Raw genomic sequence first — 22,732 nt, forward strand, 5'->3', positions numbered from 1 at the left:
TGCGCTCCAGGGATGTTTCTGATTAATGATTGAGGGTGGCAGCTTTGAGCGCTGAGGAGTGTATTCCTGGAGTTCTCCTTACGAAAAATATCAGTTTGTATTTGCATATTGTTGTCAATGTACAGGACTAAATCCAAGTAGTGGATATGATTAAGATTGTGTTCAAAAGTGAGTTTTATATTAACATCGTTGGTGTTTAAATAATCAATAAAAGAAAAAAGTGTGTCCTCGTCTCCCTTCCAAATTAATATTAGATCGTCAATATATCTCTTATAGAAGATGATATTTTGACGAAATGAATTATCACTGTGAAAAATAAACCGTGATTCCCAAAAACCCATAAATAAATTAGCATATGACGGTGCAAAACTCGTGCCCATTGCAGTGCCTAATAATTGTAGATAAAAACATGAATCAAACATAAAATAATTGTGGGTGAGTAGAAATGAAATAGATTCAAGTAGAAAAGTGCAATGTGAAATAGATAGTGTAGAAAGATCTGAATAATGTTGAATTGCTGTGAGTCCATGCTCGTGTTTGATAATAGAATACAGGGAGGCCACATCAAGTGTGACCCACCTGTAGTCTTTGTGCCATGTGTGGTCCTGTAGATTGACAATCAAATCCGCTGTGTCTCTGACAAATGAGGGCAACTGTACAACTAGGGGTTGTAGAAACCTGTCCACATATCGCGATAATCCATCTCCCAAAGATCCAATACTCGCCACAATTGGGCGACCCGGGGGGTCTACCAGCGACTTATGGATCTTTGGGAGATGGTGGAATATAGGGGTCACTGGATGTGGACAGGTAAGGAATTCAAATTCCTTATTACTAATAGCATTAAGAATCTTGCCAAATTCTAACAGTTCTAACAATTCACGACTATATTTGGATACGGGATTCCCTACAAGACGCTGATAGGAGTCCGCATCTTGTAACTGTCTTAATGCTTCTTTCTTATATTGTTGAGAAGACATAATCACAAGTGCGCCCCCCTTGTCAGCATTCTTAAGTACAATATCATAATTCTTTTTGATACAATCAATCTGTCTAATCTCCGTGTGAGTCAAATTACCAGAATTTACACTTGAGCAGGAAAAACCTTGAGCTAATAAACGTAAGTCCCGTTCTACTAGATTTTCAAACACAGTAATTGAGGGCCCTCTGTTGTAAGTAGGGCAAAACAATGATGTCTTGCGATAGCCTGAATCTTCATGTCCAAAGAATGGTTGGATATATGTAGATAGATGTTCGCCCTGTGTATCAAGCAGTGTGTCCAAATCGGAAAGGGCGCAACATTCCTTGAAAGTCAATGACTCAGGCTCGTTGTCCAATGGTGATTTTTCTAACGTGTCTCCACTGGTCTCTAGTGTGTCAGAATCATTTTTTGAACTAAACATTTTCTTTAGGGACAGCTTTCTGGTAAATTTCTGTAAGTCGATCACAGTTTGAAAGAGTTGAAAATTTTGTGAGGGTGCAAAACCAAGTCCCTTATTGAGAAGTGTCAATTGATCAAATGTGAGGTGTATACCAGACAGATTAATTACATTACCAGGATCCATCACTCGTATTTCTTCCGCTTGGCTTTGCCTCGTGCCTCGTTTCCTTTTGGATCTCCTTGTTCTCCTCGCCCTTTCGGGCCTGCCGGTAAAAAAGCTGAGGATGGTTGACCTGAGGATTTAACCATTTTAGTTTGAAAGGATGAGGTTGAGGCTTTATTGTCAAACTTGGAAGTTCCCCGGTTGTCCCTAGAGTAATCTACAGATCTATCGAATGAAACTATTTGTGATCTGTATTCTTGGTCCGAAGCTTCGGATTCAAAACTAGAGGTCTCTACTCTGGGATTTTTTTAAATCGATTTATTCGGGGGATTATTTGTCCATCTTTTTTGATGACGTTGTGTGTTCTTGGGTGTACTGGAGCTGGTAAACTCTTTAATAACTATAGGCTTTTGCCAACAATATACTTGGCCTTTGCTGTAGTCAATGCGATCTCTTTCAAATTTCAGGTGTTTTTTATCGCTAATGGTATCTTCTATTATTTCAATATTAGACAATAGTGTCTTATCATTTTTGACAAATTGATCCACTTTTGAAAATGGTTGCAACTTAGTCTGAAGTGTGGTAATTTCTGACATAAGAAGCGATTTTTCTGCTGTCTTCTGTTGAATGATAAGTTCCATCAATTGCAATGAGCAGGTGTCTAAAGCCTTAACCCAATCCTGTTCAAATTGTTTGTTCAGAAATCCAAAAGATGGAACTTTCTTAATGCGTAGTCCCCTAGGGATTCTATTGCATCTGATGTAATTCTCTAGTGAGGTAATATCCCACCAGAGTCTTAGATTCTGAACTAACAATCTTTCCATTTTAACAAAATGATGGGTTAGGTCTGATGGTTCATCGCATACTATGTCAGAGATACCATCAAAAAGATGAGCGGCCTTTCTTGTTCTTCTAGTATTGTCACCACATGTAAGTATATATGTGCTACTCTCAGCATCTGATATGGCATTTTCCTCTCCACTGGATTCCTCCATAATGTGAAGGAAATTTGGTGTAAAGATTCCTTGAAAAACTTTTGTGTACTATCTTTATGTACTTTTTATTAAAACAAGATAAATAGTTCCTAGACTGTATATTCTTGTAGAGCGGACTGGATGTGTATATAGAAATAAAGGTATATTTTTCAAATCAGAAAAAAGAACAAAATCCCAATGTAATAGATTGCATACTATAAATCTCTCAGTATAATAAATAAACTTGGTTAGAAAAAATGTGTGTGTACTTGACGAGCAACCAGCTGACCACAATAGCTTGATATAGACAAGGGAATGAACCCAAAAGCTGATGCTACCAGAGTCAAGTATATAAGGGGTTAATGGGAATAATCCATAGTCCGCTGTACCGAAGATGGCTCCTCACCATTGACATAAATGATAAGTCATATAAGAATAATATGAGGATAATGTAACTCACCCGTGGCGGGGGGCCCGTTTTGCAGTGTGGGGCTGGGTCCAGGAATGTGAAGTATCCAGAAACACCGCACTCCTGTGTCCCTTGTGCCGTTAGCTGCTGCCCTTGCCTGCCCGGTGTTTGTTGTATCCTCGGGAAGTTGCTGAGTACGTTGAGCTGTGTATCCCGCTGAAACGTCTCTCCTGGCGTCTTTCCTATGACGAGGGAGCTTGCGGTGGCGTCCTAGGTGTTTTTCCGCGCCAACCCAGCTTCCCTGTGGATACCAGCTGATTCCAAATCAGCGCACGCTGTTTCCCTCAGAGAGGAGGAGCCGCTGGTGCGTCTTTGCAATCACTGTGCTCCGGCGTGCCGATGGTTGGGGGGTTTGACGTCAGCGCTGTCGGGATGTATCGTGGTGAGGAGTCTGCGTGCACCAGCCGATTAAAATGTAGATAAATAGTAGGGTGGAGGCGGTCACAGCACTTGGAGTCCAGTCAAAGGATGAAGATAAAATCAGCTTTATTAGAACATGCTGTACATCGCAGATAACATACTCTGACGCGTTTCGTCTCTGTCCGAGACTTTTTCAAAGAGTAATTTGCCGTTATCACACAGGTTCCCTAAATAGGTCCCAAACAAATGTGATTGGATGTTCTAAATGTGAATATATGGAACCCAATCAGCCTGATGGGCTGATGACCTTTGATGGGACCCATGCAAGGAATCTGTGCGAGAAAATACAATACATGCAGATAAAATATATATATAATAAAGGAAAGAATCATATATATTTTTAAACACATAACATACATTTTAAAAGAAAAAGAAAAAGGCGATCACTGCGATTTAAAGCATGATATAATGAAATAATTGAATGTTACAAATATGGAGTTTAGGATGTGAAGGGATGTGAATTCTTTAAATAAAAAAATATATATATTTAAAGGAATTGTATAAATTGATAGATATTTCTTCAAAAAAAAATAATAATAAATAAAGTCATAGTGATGCTGATAATAATCATCATATAAATCTATAATTATAAGTACAATAATAGACAATACTCAATTGTGCAACAATGTTGATATTAAGTAGTTATATAATATTTGTTGTTGATGACTATACAATTAATTAAACAAATGGAACAATAAAACGTATGGAGTCAAAAAGTTATAAATATAGAGAAGGGTTGATGCACTGGAATACACCCTCCCTACCTCCACACACATGGGTATCACAGGAAGTGTTTAAGCTCCCAATCCGTGTTGATCCCATGTGGGTGGAGAGTACCGAGGGTGTATATCCAATACATCTCCTGTTTGTTTAATGTGTTCTCTCTATTACCCCCCCTGGGGTGAGAATGAACATGCTCAATGGCTGCAAAAGAAAAATTAGCGATGCCTCCTTTGAGGCATCTCGTAAAGTGTCTTGATACCGGATGAAGTAAGTCGCCTTTTCTGATTAGGCGTACATGTTCCGCTATCCTTGTCTTGAGGGGCCTGATGGTACGACCCACATATCTTGATCCGCATTTGCAAAATAGAATATATATGACACAACTAATGTTGCAATTTAAAAACATCTTAATATTATATTTCTTGAGATTATCTTTAGACATAATAAATGTAGTTGGAGATGCATACTGACACATTGTGCAACTGCCACATTTAAAGAATCCTTTCGGAATACCTATAATGTTGGGGAGACTTGATCTGCTGTCGTACATACTTGGTGACAGATGAAAGGCTAATGTCTTGGCCTTGCGGTAGGTGAATCTCGGTCCATCTTTAACAATTGGGTGGATATCACTATCCAGCAGGAGGGTGTGCCAATGCTTGTGAATAATATTACGGATCTGTTGGGATTGTTTGTTGTATGTTGTAATGAAATAAGGGCTTTTTCCATCAGATTTCCAAGCATTGGTTCTTCTCCTGCTGCGTAGTGATCCTCTCCGTTTACAAATAAGGGATTTTCTATCCGTGGCCATGGCTTTCTCAATGGCTGCTGAAATAACTTTGGCTGAATATCCCCTTGCCAGGAATCTTTCTGACATCTCACCTGCACGGGACAAGAAGACCTCACTGTCAGAGCACAATCTTTTTAATCGCATAAATTGCGCTCCAGGGATGTTTCTGATTAATGATTGAGGGTGGCAGCTTTGAGCGCTGAGGAGTGTATTCCTGGAGTTCTCCTTACGAAAAATATCAGTTTGTATTTGCATATTGTTGTCAATGTACAGGACTAAATCCAAGTAGTGGATATGATTAAGATTGTGTTCAAAAGTGAGTTTTATATTAACATCGTTGGTGTTTAAATAATCAATAAAAGAAAAAAGTGTGTCCTCGTCTCCCTTCCAAATTAATATTAGATCGTCAATATATCTCTTATAGAAGATGATATTTTGACGAAATGAATTATCACTGTGAAAAATAAACCGTGATTCCCAAAAACCCATAAATAAATTAGCATATGACGTTGCAAAACTCGTGCCCATTGCAGTGCCTAATAATTGTAGATAAAAACATGAATCAAACATAAAATAATTGTGGGTGAGTAGAAATGAAATAGATTCAAGTAGAAAAGTGCAATGTGAAATAGATAGTGTAGAAAGATCTAAATAATGTTGAATTGCTGTGAGTCCATGCTCGTGTTTGATAATAGAATACAGGGAGGCCACATCAAGTGTGACCCACCTGTAGTCTTTGTGCCATGTGAGGTCCTGTAGATTGACAATCAAATCCGCTGTGTCTCTGACAAATGAGGGCAACTGTACAACTAGGGGTTGTAGAAACCTGTCCACATATCGCGATAATCCATCTCCCAAAGATCCAATACTCGCCACAATTGGGCGACCCGGGGGGTCTACCAGCGACTTATGGATCTTTGGGAGATGGTGGAATATAGGGGTCACTGGATGTGGACAGGTAAGGAATTCAAATTCCTTATTACTAATAGCATTAAGAATCTTGCCAAATTCTAACAGTTCTAACAATTCACGACTATATTTGGATACGGGATTCCCTACAAGACGCTGATAGGAGTCCGCATCTTGTAACTGTCCATATATTCACATTTAGAACATCCAATCACATTTGTTTGGGACCTATTTAGGGAACCTGTGTGATAACGGCAAATTACTCTTTGAAAAAGTCTCGGACAGAGACAAAACGCGTCAGAGTATGTTATCTGCGATGTACAGCATGTTCTAATAAAGCTGATTTTATCTTCATCCTTTGACTGGACTCCAAGTGCTGTGACCGCCTCCACCCTACTATTTATCTAAAATGAGAACTTGGACTACGCGTCTGACTTAGCCTCAGTGCAGCAGGCTTTATTAGCTCCAAAAACGAAGCCGGTTACTCTGCAATTTGTAACAGAGCAACTTTGAAAAGCCCTCTTTTGCATCACCGGCCCTAGTCACAGAATGGTCTGGTTCTCTGACTGAGGCTTCTCCTTTCATACCTTCCGCTGAGCTATCAACATGGAGGCTCGAGGAGCGCCCAATCAGAGCGTGGGAATTCCCTCCCACTAGCCAATAGGAACAGGGGCTCGTCCTTTGGCTGACATCAGAGGAAGGAGCATGCCAAGCTGGCTCGGGATGCCGGATGGGCGGGACATACGAATTGACCAATGGGAAACGCGCCTACCACCGGAGGCTTCCCCCAGCCAACCCATTGCCAACTACTGGGCAGGCTCCACTGAGTCTGGCAGACCAGAGTGTCCTCCCCGCAGTGGGTCTCTGTTCTCCGGACCCAGTACTCCGCCCTGGCGTGGCCACTTAACACCCCGACACCACTCAACATCCCGTCCAAGGTTCATGACGCGCACCTGGAGAGACGGACTTTGTAACGAGGGGTTGTGAAGATATGGTTGTATAGCGCGAGACATCGAGATATGTTCTTGTTTCCTCCTCTACCACACTGACACAGTCACTGATGCCATTCCATCTATAGCACCGCACTTAGATGAGACCTTTTGATATTTGGATCAGTTTTTTATGCCTGTCTTTGGAGGGGTATTTTCCCCTCACGACATAGTGCGCGTATATATGTGTTCTCTGACTACCTATGCGATCTATAGTCCACGATCATTCATACACCATGTAATGATATTTGCTTTGTGTACCATCTGTGTAGTCATTAGTATATACAGGCATACCCCGCATTAACGTACGCAATGGGACTGGAGCATGTATGTAAAGCGAAAATGTACTTAAAGTGAAGCACTACCTTTTTTCTACTTATCGATGGATGTACTGTACTGCAATCGTCATATAAGTGCATAACTGATGTAAATAACGCATTTGTAACAGGCTCTATAGTCTCCCCGCTTGCGCACAGCTTCGGTAAAGGTAGGGAGCCGGTTTTGCTGTTCATGACGTGCTGACAGGCGCATGCGCGAGCTGCCGTTTGCCTATTGGGCGATATGTACTTACTCACGAGTGTACTTAAAGTGAGTGTCCTTAAAGCGGGGTATGCCTGTAGTATATAAATCTATGGGAACACCAATTATTTTGGAGGAATTGCATATCTTTGTCTATGCATACGCGCACCCATATCTCCTATCAGGAGGTAATATCCCTTGCTGCCAAGTTCAGTATTACACTTGTGCATTAGCTCACATTCACCTCCTACACCTCCCACACACCCCCCTCTGTAATATATAGGATATTGTGCCTCCAAGTAGTAGAGTATATACATAGGTTGTACTCCTCTCTAGCCGTCTCTCCCGCTGGGGATTGTTAATACCCATTGTCTATATGTTTCCCTGTATGTGTTTTGTCGTTATATAGAGACTAATAAAAAAAAAAAAAATAATAATAATTTTAATATTGGACTGCTTTTTAGTCTGTTACAAGGTGGTTTTGGATCCTTCCTTTGGTCCTATCAATTTCAATATAGCATTTTACTTAACAACACCCATACCAGGGTGCTGTAACTTTAGAGTGCAATTATAGGGCTTATAGTGACCCCTGGTGGTCACTTGTTCAAGTGTTAGTTATTATAGGTTTTCCCTTTGCACCGTTATTTTATTGCGCTTTGTACTATTAGGTGAGCGGGTTGTCACTATGTTTATGTGATATATGCCCGGCCTGGCTGAATAGAAAAAGCACAACTCATAATAAAATATGGTTTAATACCTAATACGTCTTGGGGGAACCCATATCTGTGCGGGAAATGGATCGGGGATATCTGGTCTCGAAAACCAGGAGTCTGGGGGACACTGGGCAGCCACGGGTGTAATTCCACCCGCGTACCGGCCGGGGACAATTAGGGGGCTACCAGTAACTTTGGCCCCCGAACTCCTGCAAACAAAGTAATTGCATTTCGAAACAAATATCCCACATAAAAGTTACACACATGAAGTTTCACGTGGGGCAAAGGGAACATGAAAAGTGGGAAAGCGGGGGGCACTTTACTGTTACACGTTACCAACATGGCCCCTGGCTTATGGTCTATGTAGCTGCCAGGGACCCCACGGTTTCAGGGGTACACAAATGGGCTTAACCTTCATTGTATAGCCTGGCTCCCCCTGACTGTCACAGCTACCTTTATAATGTGAGAGGAGTTGAGTGTGACCCCCAGGCAGCGTGCCAGGACTTCTGGGTGAAGGAGGGTTCTTCCAACAGTAATGTGGAAGGAGGTAGAAGGGCCAGGTTTGGGTTTTATAAACATCGCTATAGTCTGCCTCCCTTTTGTCTGACCTGTGGGCACGTGGGCGGTAAGGTATTTAAAAGGAGGGCCTCAGGCCCCCGCCTCAGCAGTAAATTAGAGGGGTTACACATACATGTGTATTTTTATTCACAGCTGTCCGGCCAATCAGGGGCTTTACACAGAGGTCAATGTGAACGGGGCGGCTCTGGAGGCCAGAATCGCAATGTTGTCATTCGCATTTCAAAATCAACCCAAAGTGTTCATCTTCTGTGACGTGCGGTTGTGTGACAAGACTGGCATCTGTACTGGGGTAAGTGAGTGAGAGGGGTAACTAGCAGCTTTATTGCCCCACCATGGGTACAAAGTTCCTGCCGCTCCAGCACTCAGTGATGTGAAAGTGACCAGACAAACAAGGTCCCACAATAAACCCCCCGCGCCCCATGTTGGCCCCATGACCCAGCTCTACATTTCCTCCTTGTGTAATTAACCCCCGAGCTCCGAGCTCACAGATTATCCATCGTACGTACAGGAGAAATGGGGGAATATACAAGAAATCGCAGAGCCAGCTCGGATATGAGAATGCAAAGTGTGACAAACAGTGAGCGAGTGTAACGCTGTGCTCACCACAAACAAAGCGGGACCCCGGGACTGAGGTGGGATTTGGTAGTAACGCCAACCACAGCTACAGGGGAACGTCTGGAGAGTGGGTTGGTCGAGGTAGTTGGGTAGGGGATGGTGAAGTCAGAGTTGTCTGTAATACTTGCCGAGGTCAGAGTAGGGGAGGTCCGGATCGTAGAAAGGTGCTGTTAGCCAAGGTCGGGATTGGAGATAGTAGAATAGTTGTTGTTCGAGTCCCAAGGTCAGGTTTGGAGAGATGCGGAGAGTCAGAAGTAAGCCGGGGTCAGTAAGCCAGAGGTGCGGAGTCCAAGGGTAAAGCCGGGTCAGTACACGAAGCAAGATACAGCAAGACAAGGTGTTGCAGGGTACATGCAACTACACACGTGGGTTTCTTGACAAGGCTGTTTTATTTTGCCTTGAAAAATATACAGCACACAAAACAAAAATAGCTTTTCTTTTAGCAACAAACGAAAATGGCTTTTCCTTCAGCAACCAACAACACAGTTTCTCTTTAGCAGACAGTTCACATATAAGCAGCTACCCTTTTTCTATGCAGGGGACAGATAGTTCACAATTCACTATTTTGCTTATCAGACCTTGTTTTCAGCAATCACTTTAGCAGCTTACTCCTCTGTCATCAACAGCCAGCTAGATGTGTCTACAGCCTGGGTTTTAACACACCTTGATTAGGCAGCTGGGATCCAACTAATTGTCCTGAGGTTCCCAGCTAAAGTTAACCTAGTCAGTGCTGCGCTGCAGACTAGACATAGGGTTTCCAGGCATATAACAGGTGGCTTTTGTTTACCCTGTCACATTCCTCCCCTGTTAGTGTGTGGCTGGGGCTACGCACGGCTGAAGCCCGACCATCCACCCCTTCTCTAGAAAAGAAGTCAGCATTTGCGTTCTCTTTTCCCGGCCTATGCTGAATCTCAAATGAGAAGGGTTGGAGGGCCATATACCACCTAGTCAATCTAGCATTGGAATCCTTCATGCTATTTAACCACTTCAGTGGAGCATGATCCATCACCAAAGTAAAATGGATGCCTGCCAGGTAATGCCTCAAAGCCTCGATTGCCCACTTTACTGCGAGGCACTCTTTCTCAATCACTGAGTAATTTTTTTCCCTTGGGAACAATTTCCTACTCAGGAAAAGGATAGGATGTTCAACTCCCTCAAACTGTTGTGACAACACTGCCCCTAGCCCTATCTCTGATGCATCTGTTTGCACTATAAAAGGGCTGTTGAAGTCTGGGCTTCTAAGGATGGGACCCTCTGATAGACACCTTTTTATGTCCTCAAAGGCTCTCTGACAATCCCTTGACCACACCACTTGTGTAGGGGCACACTTTTTAGTGAGGTCCGTTAAAGGGGCAGCCACTTCCGAATAGTTGGGGATGAACCGCCGGTAGTACCCTGCTAATCCCATCAGAGAGCGTACCTGCGTTTTTGTTTGGGGGGTCGGAACTTCTTTCAGGGCAGCTACCTTGTCGGCTAGTGGCCTTACTTTTCCATCTCCCACTGCGTACCCTAAATATTTGGTTTCCGCTTTACCCAAGGCACATTTCTTAGGGTTGGCTGTGAGCCCTGCCTCTCTTAGAGATTTGAGGACCGCTTTCAGCCTATTTAGATGGTCCCGCCAGTGTTTACTATAAATGACAATGTCATCTAGGTAGGCTGCGGCATAAGTCCTATGGGGCCTCAGTACCTTATCCATGAGTCTCTGAAATGTGGCTGGGGCTCCATGCAGTCCAAATGGCATTGTCACAAATTGGTATAAACCCATGGGAGTGGCAAAGGCTGTTTTGCATTTGGACTTTTCCTCTAAGGGTATTTGCCAGTATCCTTTTTTCAAGTCCAACGTGGATATATATTCCGCGTTACCAAGGGCGTCAATTAATTCGTCCACCCTTGGCATCGGATATGCGTAAAACCTGGATACCGCATTGACCTTTCGGAGGTCCACACAAAATCTTACCTTCCCATCGGGTTTAGGGACCATAACTAGTGGACTACACCACTCACTGCATGATTCCTTAATCACTCCTAAGTGTAACATTTCTTGTACCTCCTTCTCTACCAGAGCCCTACGACTTTCAGGCAACCTATAAGGACGGGAACGTACTTTTACCCCAGGTGCTGTCTCGATTGCATGGGAAATTAAGTTAGTTTGTCCTAGTAAGTCAGAAAAAACATCCTGGAATTGTGTAATTATTGCTAACAAGTCCCCTTTTTGTTCAGAGGACAACTATTTACCCATTGGGATTTTATCGTCACTCACGATGTTCTCCCGTGGAGGCTGAGGACCCAAGTCCGTTTCCTCCTCCACCGGGTGGATGAATAGAGACCGCTGCATCTTCCAGGGTTTCAGCAAGTTCACATGGTAAATTTGTTTACCCTTCCTGGACCCTGGTTGAGCGATCTCGTAATCCACATCCCCCGTACGGCGGAGTACTTCGAATGGTCCCTGCCATTTGGCCAGGAGTTTACTCTCGCAACTGGGTAACAATAACATCACCTGGTCTCCTGGGTGAAACACTCTCATGCGAGCATTCTGATTGTAATGTCTCTCCTGACTGTCCTGGGCTGATCTAAGATTCTCCCTGGCAAAATGGCCGACCACATCTAGGCGCTTCCTAAGGTCTAGTACATATTGCAGGGTATTCTTAGAAGGGGACTGCTGTTCCTCCCAGGACTCCTTTAGGAGGTCTAGGATGCCCCTGGGTTGGCGGCCATAGAGCAATTCAAATGGAGAGAATCCCGTGGAGGCCTGGGGAACTTCCCGCACTGCAAACAGCAGAAAAGGGAGAAGTTCATCCCAGGCTCTCTTTTCTGAGTCTACAAATTTCCTCAGCATCCCTTTTAAAGTTCGGTTAAATCTTTCCACCAATCCGTCAGTCTGTGGATGGTAGACCGATGTCCGAACAGACTTGACCTCTAGTAACTTTAAGACATCCTGCATCAGTTTAGCCATGAAATTTGTACCTTGGTCTGTCAACATAACCTGGGGAAGTCCAACCCGTGAGAACAGTTCCAACAACTTGTTGGCTACTTGCTTCGCCGTTGCTGTTCTCAGGGGGAACGCCTCAGGATACCTTGTTGCATAGTCCACTATTACAAGGATAAACCTGTGTCCTATCGCAGAAGGTTCTAGAGGTCCTACCAAGTCTACCCCAATCCTCTCAAAGGGAACTGACACCAAGGGTAGAGGAACCAAAGGGGCTGGTTTTTGTCCTTTTGGACTAGTTAGCTGGCACTCCGGACATGCTGCACATAGCTTAGCAATATCACTATCCATCCCTGGCCAATAGAATCGGGATGAAATACGGTCCAATGTTTTATCCCTGCCCAGGTGACCACCCCAAGGGACAGTATGGGCTAGAGTGAACACAGATTTAACAAACGTCTTGGGAACCAATATCTGTCTGGTGACCTCCCCTGTTTGTGTCTGCCTATTCACCCTATATAGGATATCCTTTGATAGCTCAAAATGGGGGAATACTATCACCCCCTGTGCATCTAAAATCTGTTCATCAATTTTCACCACCTTGTCATACTGTCTCGCAAGGACTGGGTCTTCCCTTTGCTTCTGGCGAAAGTCAGGGAGGTACAGGTCTGGTAAATCTCCAGGGCCCATATCCCCCTCCCTTTGGCTATCCCCAGCCATCACTTGTGACCTCTGACTACTAGAATGGTCACCTTGAGACCCAGATTTCTGCAACCAGTCCTGTTTGTCCAAGCGTCTTTGCTTCCGAGTCTTTTGAACCCGGTGTCTACTGGGAAAAAGGTCTGCCGAGAAGGGGAACAGTTTGCCAGGGTTCTCCTGAGCCCCAGAAGGAGGTTCCTCGTGAAAGACTGGGGCCATTAGGTCCGCAAAGAAAGGCCAGTCCCGACCGAGCACAACGGGGGCAGGTAGCCAAGGAGCGATTCCTACTTCGAGGTAAGCCTCCTGACCTTTTACCTGTAGCCGGATTTTGGCCGTCAGATAAGGTTTTACATCGCTGTGTATACATTCTATGCTCCATGGGGAGTCAAAAGAACACACGTTGGGCGGTAACAGTTCCTGGAGGACCAGAGTTTTCCCAGAGCCCGAATCTACAAGGGCCTGGACGGTTTTTCCCCCAATCAGGGCTGGAAGTAGCCAGGGCTTGTAATTTTCCCCAGAAAAAGCCGAGGCGACGGTTCTGCTGAATGAACAATCCATCAGTGGACAGTCCACATACCGGTGGCCTTGTTCTCCACAGGCAGAACATGGAGAGGGTTCCCTCGCAGGAGGAGGCTGTGGATAGCGCTCCACTGGACGGATTACTGGAGACCAGGCATCTGATGGGTCCTGAGGGCGACGTCCTCGGAAGTTCCTCTCACTTTGCGACGAGCCGACATCCGGAAGGAGATGAGGGTCTCTGCGGGGACCAGCATTTGGACTCCGTCCTTGCTGGAACGACTGCTCCTTCCTTTGGACTTGGCGGTTCCGTGACGGGCCGTAGGTTCCCCATTGATCCGACCTCCCTCTTTGGGCGTCCGCAAGTGCCGGTGGAGTCGGGTCCAGGACACTCGCCTGCTGCTCAGACCCACGGAAGTTCTCCACGAGTCGGACCGCCAAAGCTAGGGTTTCAGCAGCATGGCGTTTTACCCTCGAGCGTGCGGAAGGGGGTATTATTTGTAGAAATTGTTCCAAAACCACCTGCTCAAGAATTGCCTCCTTAGTGCACTCCTCGGGTTGTATCCAGCGCGTACATAAGTCCAATAATCGCTGAGCGAGGACCCGGGGTCTCATCTTAACGGTGTACTTCATGTTCCGGAACTACTGCCGGAAGGTCTCTGGGGTCAGACCTAAGCGATCCAGTATGGCGGCTTTTACTTGTCGGTAGTCCATTGCCTGATTTGCTGGGAGACCCTGATATGAGGCCTGGGCTTCTATGAGGAGCGGGGCCAAAGCAGTTGCCCAGCGATCTGTAGCCCAGCCCTGAGCTTCGGCAACTCTTTCAAAAGTCAGTAAAAAAGCCTCTGGATCCTCGTTTGGAGCCATTTTCCTCAGGAGTATCGGGGGTTTGCTTGCAAGTTCTGTACTGGCAGACCCCTGGAATTGGGTCAGCAGCTTGGCCATTCACTTCTCCTGTGCTGCCTGCTGCTGGGCTACGAGCTGGGTTTGCTGCTGCCAAAGTCTTTCATCTCTCTCTGCTTGCAGCCGGGCCTGCTCGCACAAAAACTATTTCAAAAATTCTTCCATTCTTGTGTGTGTGTGTGTGGCCCTTTAACTGCAGGAGCCTTTTGAAAAAAACCATCCCACTTCTGACACCATATGTTGCAGGGTACATGCAACTACACACGTGGGTTTCTTGACAAGGCTGTTTTATTTTGCCTTGAAAAATATACAGCACACAAAACAAAAACAGCTTTTCTTTTAGCAACAAACGAAAATGGCTTTTCCTTCAGCAACCAACAACACAGTTTCTCTTTAGCAGACAGTTCACATATAAGCAGCTACCCTTTTTCTATGCAGGAGACAGATAGTTCACAATTCACTACTTTGCTTATCAGACCTTGTTTTCAGGAATCACTTTAGCAGCTTACTCCTCTCTCATCAACAGCCAGCTAGATGTGTCTACAGCTTGGGTTTTAACACACCTTGATTAGGCAGCTGGGATCCAACTAATTGTCCTGAGGTTCCCAGCTAAAGTTAACCTAGTCAGTGCTGCACTGCAGACTAGACATAGGTTTTCCAGGCATGTACTGTAACTGGTGGCTTTTGTTTACCCTGTCACACAAGGCAAGACGAGACTGCGAAAGGCAAAGGAGACGTGAAACACAACGATACATGGATCTGTGCTCAGCCAAAGTGCCAGTGGCACTGCTGAGCATATATACGCCTGAGTAGCCAATGAGATGGGGGGGGGGGATGGAGTGGAGGCATGGCCACAGCGGAAGCCATGATTGGTTTAGAGCGGTGCAGGAGACAGGTGGGAGTGAGTAATGTAATCAGTGTTGCCACTGAGCTTGGGCGCGCTGCACACACGGCACGTATGCGCGCCATGCACTGTCGACGCAATCCGGAGGCTGGATCTACCACCGAGCACCTGGTGACATCACCAGTGCATGCTGTGCGACCTGCGGATGTTTCCCTGGCGGTAGTCCCGCGTGTGAACGGAGGTATGGCGGGAGCGCGCCGTATGCGGCGCAATCCCTAAATCCTGAACAGCGAGGAAGCAGTCCCTCCATAGGCTGTCCCCTCTACTACCTCTCATCTAGGCCAAAGAGGTCTTATTATCATCGGCTTTAATCTCTCGTATACGGCTCTCCTAACGATGGTTAATTGGTCAGGTGATGGATATACAGTATAACGTGCTGTCTGTCTGTCCTTCCTCACAGTGTAACGTGGGCCGTGCAGCTGGTGCAGACACCTCACAAGTGGGAATATCTCTGTATGTAGATAGTAAGTTCCTGTCTGTATCACTGTTACATGTTATCTCAGGGTCTCTCCTCACTGCTACATGTTATCTCAGGGTCTCTCCTCACTGTTACATGTTATCTCATGGTCTCTCCTCACTGTTACATGTTATCTCAGGGTCTCTCCTCACTGTTACATGTTATCTCAGGGTCTCTCCTCACTGTTACATGTTATCTCAGGGTCTCTGCTCCTCACTGTTACATGTTATCTTAGGGTCTCTGCTCCTCACTGTTACATGTTATCTCAGGGTCTCTGCTCCTCACTGTTACATGTTATCGCAGGGTCTCTCCTCACTGTTACATGTTATCTCAGGGTCTCTCCTCACTGTTACATGTTATCTCAGGGTCTCTCCTCACTGTTACATGTTATCTCAGGGTCTCTCCTCACTGTTACATGTTATCTCAGGATCTCTCCTCACTGTTACATATCTCAGGGTCTCTCCTCACTGTTACATGTTATCTCAGCGTCTCTCCTCACTGCTACATGTAATCTCAGAGTCACTCCTCACTGTTACATGTTATCTCAGGGTCTCCCCTCACTGTTACATGTTATCTCAGGGTCTCTCCTCACTGTTACATGTTATCTCAGGGTCTCTCCTCACTGCTACATGTTATCTCAGGGTCTCTTCTCACTGTTACATGTTATCTCAGGGTCTCTCCTCACTGTTACATGTTATCTCAGGGTCTCTCCTCACGGTTACATGTTATCTCAGAGTCACTCCTCACTGTTACATGTTATCTCAGGGTCTCCCCTCACTGTTACATGTTATCTCAGGGTCTCTCCTCACTGTTACATGTTATCTCAGGGTCTCTCCTCACTGTTACATGTTATCTCAGGGTCTCTTCTCACTGTTACATGTTATCTCAGGGTCTCTCCTCACTGCTACATGTTATCTCAGGGTCTCCCCTCACTGTTACATGTTATCTCAGGGTCTCTCCTCACTGTTACATGTTATCTCAGGGTCGCTCCTCACTGTTACATGTTATCTCAGGGTCTCTCCTCACTGCTACATGTTATCTCAGGTTCTCTCCTCTCTGTTACATGTTATCTCAGGGTCTCTCCTCACTGCTACATGTTATCTCAGGGTCTCTCCTCTGTTACATGTTATCTCAGGGTCTCTCCTCACTGTTACATGTTATCTCAGGGTCGCTCCTCACTGTTACATGTTATCTCAGGGTCTCTCCTCACTGCTACATGTTATCTCAGGTTCTCTCCTCTCTGTTACATGTTATCTCAGGGTCTCTCCTCACTGTTACATGTTATCTCAGGTTCTCTCCTCACTGTTACATGTTATCTCAGGGTCTCTCCTCTCTGTTACATGTTATCTCAGGTTCTCTCCTCACTGTTACATGTTATCTCAGGGTCTCTCCTCACTGTTACATGTTATCTCAGGGTCTCTCCTCTCTGTTACATGTTATCTCAGGGTCGCTCCTCACTGTTACATGTTATCTCAGGGTCTCTCCTCACTGTTACATGTTATCTCAGGGTCTCTCCTCACTGTTACATGTTATCTCAGGGTCTCTCCTCACTGTTACATGTTATCTCAGGGCCTCTGCTCTCCTCAGGGGAAATCTCTTCTTATCGTATCGCTCTCTCTATCTCTGTGTCAGGGATTCATCATAAAGTGAGTTTATTCTCTAGGAGTTTGATCTCTCTGATTAGGGGGGGCGGGAGCTGTCTCTGTGTCTGTCCCCACGTTGCTGCTGGTCCCTGGGGGTCCTGATTGGGGCTGAGTAATGAGTAATGTCTGAGTCACTTGTATTCTCCTCCCCCTGCAGGTGCTGCCGGTTCCTGTTATGGTGAGTCCTGCAATAAGGTTATTTGTACTAATAATAATAATAATAATAATAACTCCTTTTTGGTAAGACACAGAGGGACGCGAGATATTAGCACCAAATTCCCACTAACTCCACATGAGGAGGATACAGAGACACTGCAGTATAATGTGCTTCTCACCCCCTCTGTGCAGTGACATGTTGTAGCATCCTGTGCTTCTCTCTCTGCGGCCGGCACTGACCCCCTCTGTGCGGTGACATGTTGTAGCATCCTGTGCTTCTCTCTCTGCAGCCGGCACTGACCCCCTCTGTGCAGTGATATGTTGTAGCATCCTGTGCTTCTCTCTGCAGCCGGCACTGACCCCCTCTGTGCGGTGACATGTTGTTGCATCCTGTGCTTCTCTTTCTGCAGCCGGCACTGACCCCCTCTGTGCAGTGATATGTTGTAGCATCCTGTGCTTCTCTCTGCAGCCGGCACTGACCCCCTCTGTGCAGTGACATGTTGTAGCATCCTGTGCTTCTCTCTCTGCAGCCGGCACTGACCCCCTCTGTGCAGTGACATGTTGTTACATCCTGTGCTTCTCTCTGCAGCCGGCACTGACCCCCTCTGTGCAGTGACATGTTGTAGCATCCTGTGCTTCTCTCTCTGCAGCCGGCACTGACCCCTTCTGTGCAGTGACATGTTGTAGCATCCTGTGCTTCTCTCTCTGCAGCCGGCACTGACCCCCTCTGTGCAGTGACATGTTGTAGCATCCTGTGCTTCTCTCTCTGCAGCCGGCACTGACTCCCTCTGTGTAGTGACATGTTGTAGCATCCTGTGCTTCTCTCTGCAGCCGGCACTGACCCCCTCTGTGCAGTGACATGTTGTAGGATCCTGTGCTTCTCTCTGCAGCCGGCACTGACCCCTCTGTGCAGTGACATGTTGTAGCATCCTGTGCTTCTCTCTGCAGCCGGCACTGACCCCCTCTGTGCAGTGACATGTTGTAGCATCCTGTGCTTCTCTCTCTGCAGCCGGTACTGACCCCCTCTGTGCAGTGACATGTTGTAGCATCCTGTGCTTCTCTCTCTGCAGCCGGCACTGACCCCCTCTGTGCAGTGACATGTTGTAGCATCCTGTGCTTCTCTCTCTGCAGCCAGCACTGACCCCCTCTGTGCAGTGACATGTTGTAGTATCCTGTGCTTCTCTCTCTGCAGCCGGCACTGACCCCCTCTGTGCAGTGACATGTTGTAGCATCCTGTGCTTCTCTCTCTGCAGCCGGCACTGACCCCCTCTGTGCAGTGACATGTTGTAGCATCCTGTGCTTCTCTCTCTGCAGCCGGCACTGACCCCCCTCTGTGCAGTGACATGTTGTAGCATCCTGTGCTTCTCTCTGCAGCCGGCACTGACCCCCTCTGTGCAGTGACATGTTGTAGCATCCTGTGCTTCTCTCTGCAGCCGGCACTGACCCCCTCTGTGCAGTGACATGTTGTAGCATCCTGTGCTTCTCTCTCTGCAGCCGGTACTGACCCCCTCTGTGCAGTGACATGTTGTAGCATCCTGTGCTTCTCTCTCTGCAGCCAGCACTGACCCCCTCTGTGCAGTGACATGTTGTAGCATCCTGTGCTTCTCTCTCTGCAGCCAGCACTGACCCCCTCTGTGCAGTGACATGTTGTAGCATCCTGTGCTTCTCTCTCTGCAGCCGGCACTGACCCCCTCTGTGCAGTGACATGTTGTAGCATCCTGTGCTTCTCTCTCTGCAGCCGGCACTGACCCCCTCTGTGCAGTGACATGTTGTAGCATCCTGTGCTTCTCTCTCTGCAGCCGGCACTGACCCCCCTCTGTGCAGTGACATGTTGTAGCATCCTGTGCTTCTCTCTGCAGCCGGCACTGACCCCCTCTGTGCAGTGACATGTTGTAGCATCCTGTGCTTCTCTCTGCAGCCGGCACTGACCCCCTCTGTGCAGTGACATGTTGTAGCATCCTGTGCTTCTCTCTCTGCAGCCGGTACTGACCCCCTCTGTGCAGTGACATGTTGTAGCATCCTGTGCTTCTCTCTCTGCAGCCGGCACTGACCCCCTCTGTGCAGTGACATGTTGTAGCATCCTGTGCTTCTCTCTGCAGCCGGCACTGACCCCCTCTGTGCAGTGACATGTTGTAGCATCCTGTGCTTCTCTCTCTGCAGCCGGCATTGACCCCCCTCTGTGCAGCTCCTGCAGTGGGTCCTGTGCGGAAGAATACGAATACGGATGTTTGTGTAATGATAAAGTGATCCCCTGCGTCCCCACCACTGAGTGTGCTATGGTCTCCTATGGATGCTGCCCTATTAATTTATTCTGGGACCCGTCCAGGTCCTGCTGCTCAGGTGAGAATGGAGCATCTTACACCTGTCACAGTCTGATTAATAGCTAATAGATAATACTATTGTCACATACGGCACACCTGTTATCACGTAACCTGCAAGGGTTAATTCACAGCTCTCTAGCTGAGTCACTATTTTCCACGCATGGATCCTGAAATGTCTAATATCTCCCCTCAATCCGACCCCATATTCCATCTGTCACAGACAACATACTTGTGAGCACTTGACTTAGATATGCAACCAGGGTTAATATAGATGGTTACTCTATCCAATCACCTTTCTCCTGCGCAAGGTGCTTTTAAATTAAAATATTTACCTCTTTCTCGATTGTAATCTATTCGCTGCCACTACATAAGTAATATGCAAATAAAATATGTAATTATCTATATCTGTCAGGGTCTCAGGTCCCTGTTTATTAAAGAAAAAACATGCTCTAAACAGAAAAATCTGTTGTAGCAAAATGTGTCTGAAAATGCTGCTCTCTACAAAGCATGCAACAGTTAATTCAGAGCCCAAAGCATTACGTGTGTGTGGTTTGATTGGCTTTGCATAATCCCATGCTGTGCTTAAAAGCTGTGTGAACAGCGTTGCATTTACTTATACGGGCTCCATGTAAATGGCTTTTCAGGCAAAAGGTGACACATTGTGTGCTCATTTGCATGTCACTTCCCAGAATCCCTTGCTGCAGTGGAAGCACTGTATGCGGGGTCATAATGGTTGAAAGGCAGGGCTGCAGACCTGTCTAGGACATGTAAATGTGCTCACAAGTGATATATATATATATATTTATATATAATTAAAAATGAATAGACGATACCGTTCTGTGGCTAACGAAATGCTTTTATGTGTGCGAGCTTTCGAGATACACTGATCTCTTCTTCCGGCGGTGTTACAAGGAATAAAGCAAACAAAGGGTTTACTAAAAAACCCACAGAACGGTATCGTCTATTCATTTTTGATTATTGAAGCACGGCTAACACGGTACTGATATCTTTCTCTCTCTCTCTCTCTCTGTCTCTCTCTCGTGCGTATATATATATATACACACACACTGCTTTAGATTACAGAGAAAGATTATTACAAGAACATACAGTTACAATAAATGCAGAACAGTTTCTTAAAATAAAAGGATGAAACAAACAGAAATCCCTATACTGTGCGTTACCATATATCATGTCCGGAGGTGTCACTGGGGTAGAAGAGAATTCACTTGTCTGACCCCAAAACACACCTCTGTTGAATTCTAATTTTCTATTCAAACATGCCAACATTTATGCCCAGACCTTCTGCATTGAAACACAGACCCGACTCACACCTATTGTAAATCAGCTACTTGGCTGACATTTTTATGACTTGGAAAAAAAACCTCCTCTTCTGACGTTTAAAGTCTTCACTGAATATATTAAAGGCCTCGTAACTTTATTTCCCTAATTCTTAGACAGACAACATCTTCACGGTTGCGTCTGTGCTCTCCACATACACGCCTCCATGTAATGTCTATTTTCGCAGGAGATACAGTTATCTGTCTTAGGCACCTCTTAACCTTGAAGAGTGCGGTATGATTTGATACATCTTATTGCAACAATGCCAACTATGTGCCTTTTAGTATTCAGAATAGATGTCATCACATGATATCCTCGTTTTTAATAAAGTCCTCCAACGAAGTGGTGACCTGTTTGTCACCTCACTCTGTGAGTCACAAGTGATCATTCAAGAATGTCACGGTTTTCTTTGAGGCTGACAGGCCAGGATCTGGCTATGGACCTCAGCCTTCTAACCTGTACATATGTCACTGTTAGTGGACCATCAGTGACAACCCCCCAATTACACCCTCTTTGTAGATCGGCACAGACACAGAAAGGGTCTTGATCTGTCATAAACCCAATATCTTGTATTTTAAACATAATTTCTAACCAACGTTAACCAATGAAGTACCACATTGATTAAAATACTTAATACATTGATTAATACTTAAAATACTACAACTATCAACAATAATTGATTCACAAGAGCTGACACTCATAAATAACTGGTAGATAGGAGCTCACTGATTAGTGAGCTGACAGCTAGGAAGTCGCTGATCAATAACTGATAGAGGAAATAGGAGATCTTTAACTAATAACTGATATATAAAAGCTGACACTAATTAATAACTGATAGATAAGAGCTGACATCAATAACTGACAACAATAACTGACAGATATGAATCACTGATTAATAACTGATAAATAGAAACTCAGCGATCAATAACTGATACATAAGAGTTCTCTGATCTCTTTCAGATGCGATACCGTTTTTCCCAAAAGAGCTTTGTCATGATGTGTGGGGGGGAGCGACCTGTGAGTGTAACAGCACCGCCCCCCAAAATGCAAGTAAGTCTGTGTGTGTGTTGGGGGAGTTTACAGGAGAGATTATTACAACTGTCATTATATAGAGAGTTACCTGTATAGTGCAGGTTACCTCTGAGTGCCCTGTTTGCCTTAGTAAAGGACACCACGCTTGTCTCTGTGCATTGTGTTTTACACCCAGCACCAGGTGACGCTGTCGTATCTCTCACGTGTGACACTGGAGTAATGAGCGTCTCGCTCAGCATGTGCCGCCTGGCTCAGTTTGGATACGATTATCAGAGCTTACGGCTGGATAACAGCTCCGACTCGTGCAACTCCACTTACCCTGACGTGAGCAATAATACTCGGGTACTGGTCATACAAGCAAAGCCCGCCACAGGCTGGTGTGGGAACCAGGTCACGGTAAGAGGGGATCTGATCTTATTATCTGTATAACTATGTATACACTCAAGAGTGTGTATGTGTGTGTGTATATATATATATATATACAGTTCAACCCCTTTATAACACTGTGCTTGGGGTCCAAAGAATCACATGGCATTATAAGCGGATCGCGTTAGAAATAATGTACAATTGTATGCATTGTACAATAAAGTATT

General features: G+C 45.5%; 1 protein-coding gene across 1 annotated transcript in view; it reads left to right on the forward strand.

Moving 5' to 3' along the window:
• The window catches only part of LOC142498033 (uncharacterized), a 448,291-nt gene that overhangs the window by 404,877 nt on the left and 20,682 nt on the right, over positions 1-22,732 (forward strand). The window contains exons 6-11 of the mRNA XM_075606542.1: positions 8,762-8,918; positions 15,593-15,656; positions 17,450-17,470; positions 19,609-19,788; positions 22,068-22,157; positions 22,315-22,535. Of these exons, the coding sequence (XP_075462657.1) occupies positions 8,762-8,918; positions 15,593-15,656; positions 17,450-17,470; positions 19,609-19,788; positions 22,068-22,157; positions 22,315-22,535 (733 nt within the window). The remainder of the gene's footprint in view (positions 1-8,761; positions 8,919-15,592; positions 15,657-17,449; positions 17,471-19,608; positions 19,789-22,067; positions 22,158-22,314; positions 22,536-22,732) is intronic.

This window comes from Ascaphus truei, chromosome 6, assembly GCF_040206685.1.
Source record: "Ascaphus truei isolate aAscTru1 chromosome 6, aAscTru1.hap1, whole genome shotgun sequence".
Classification (NCBI taxonomy): Eukaryota; Metazoa; Chordata; class Amphibia; order Anura; family Ascaphidae; genus Ascaphus; species Ascaphus truei.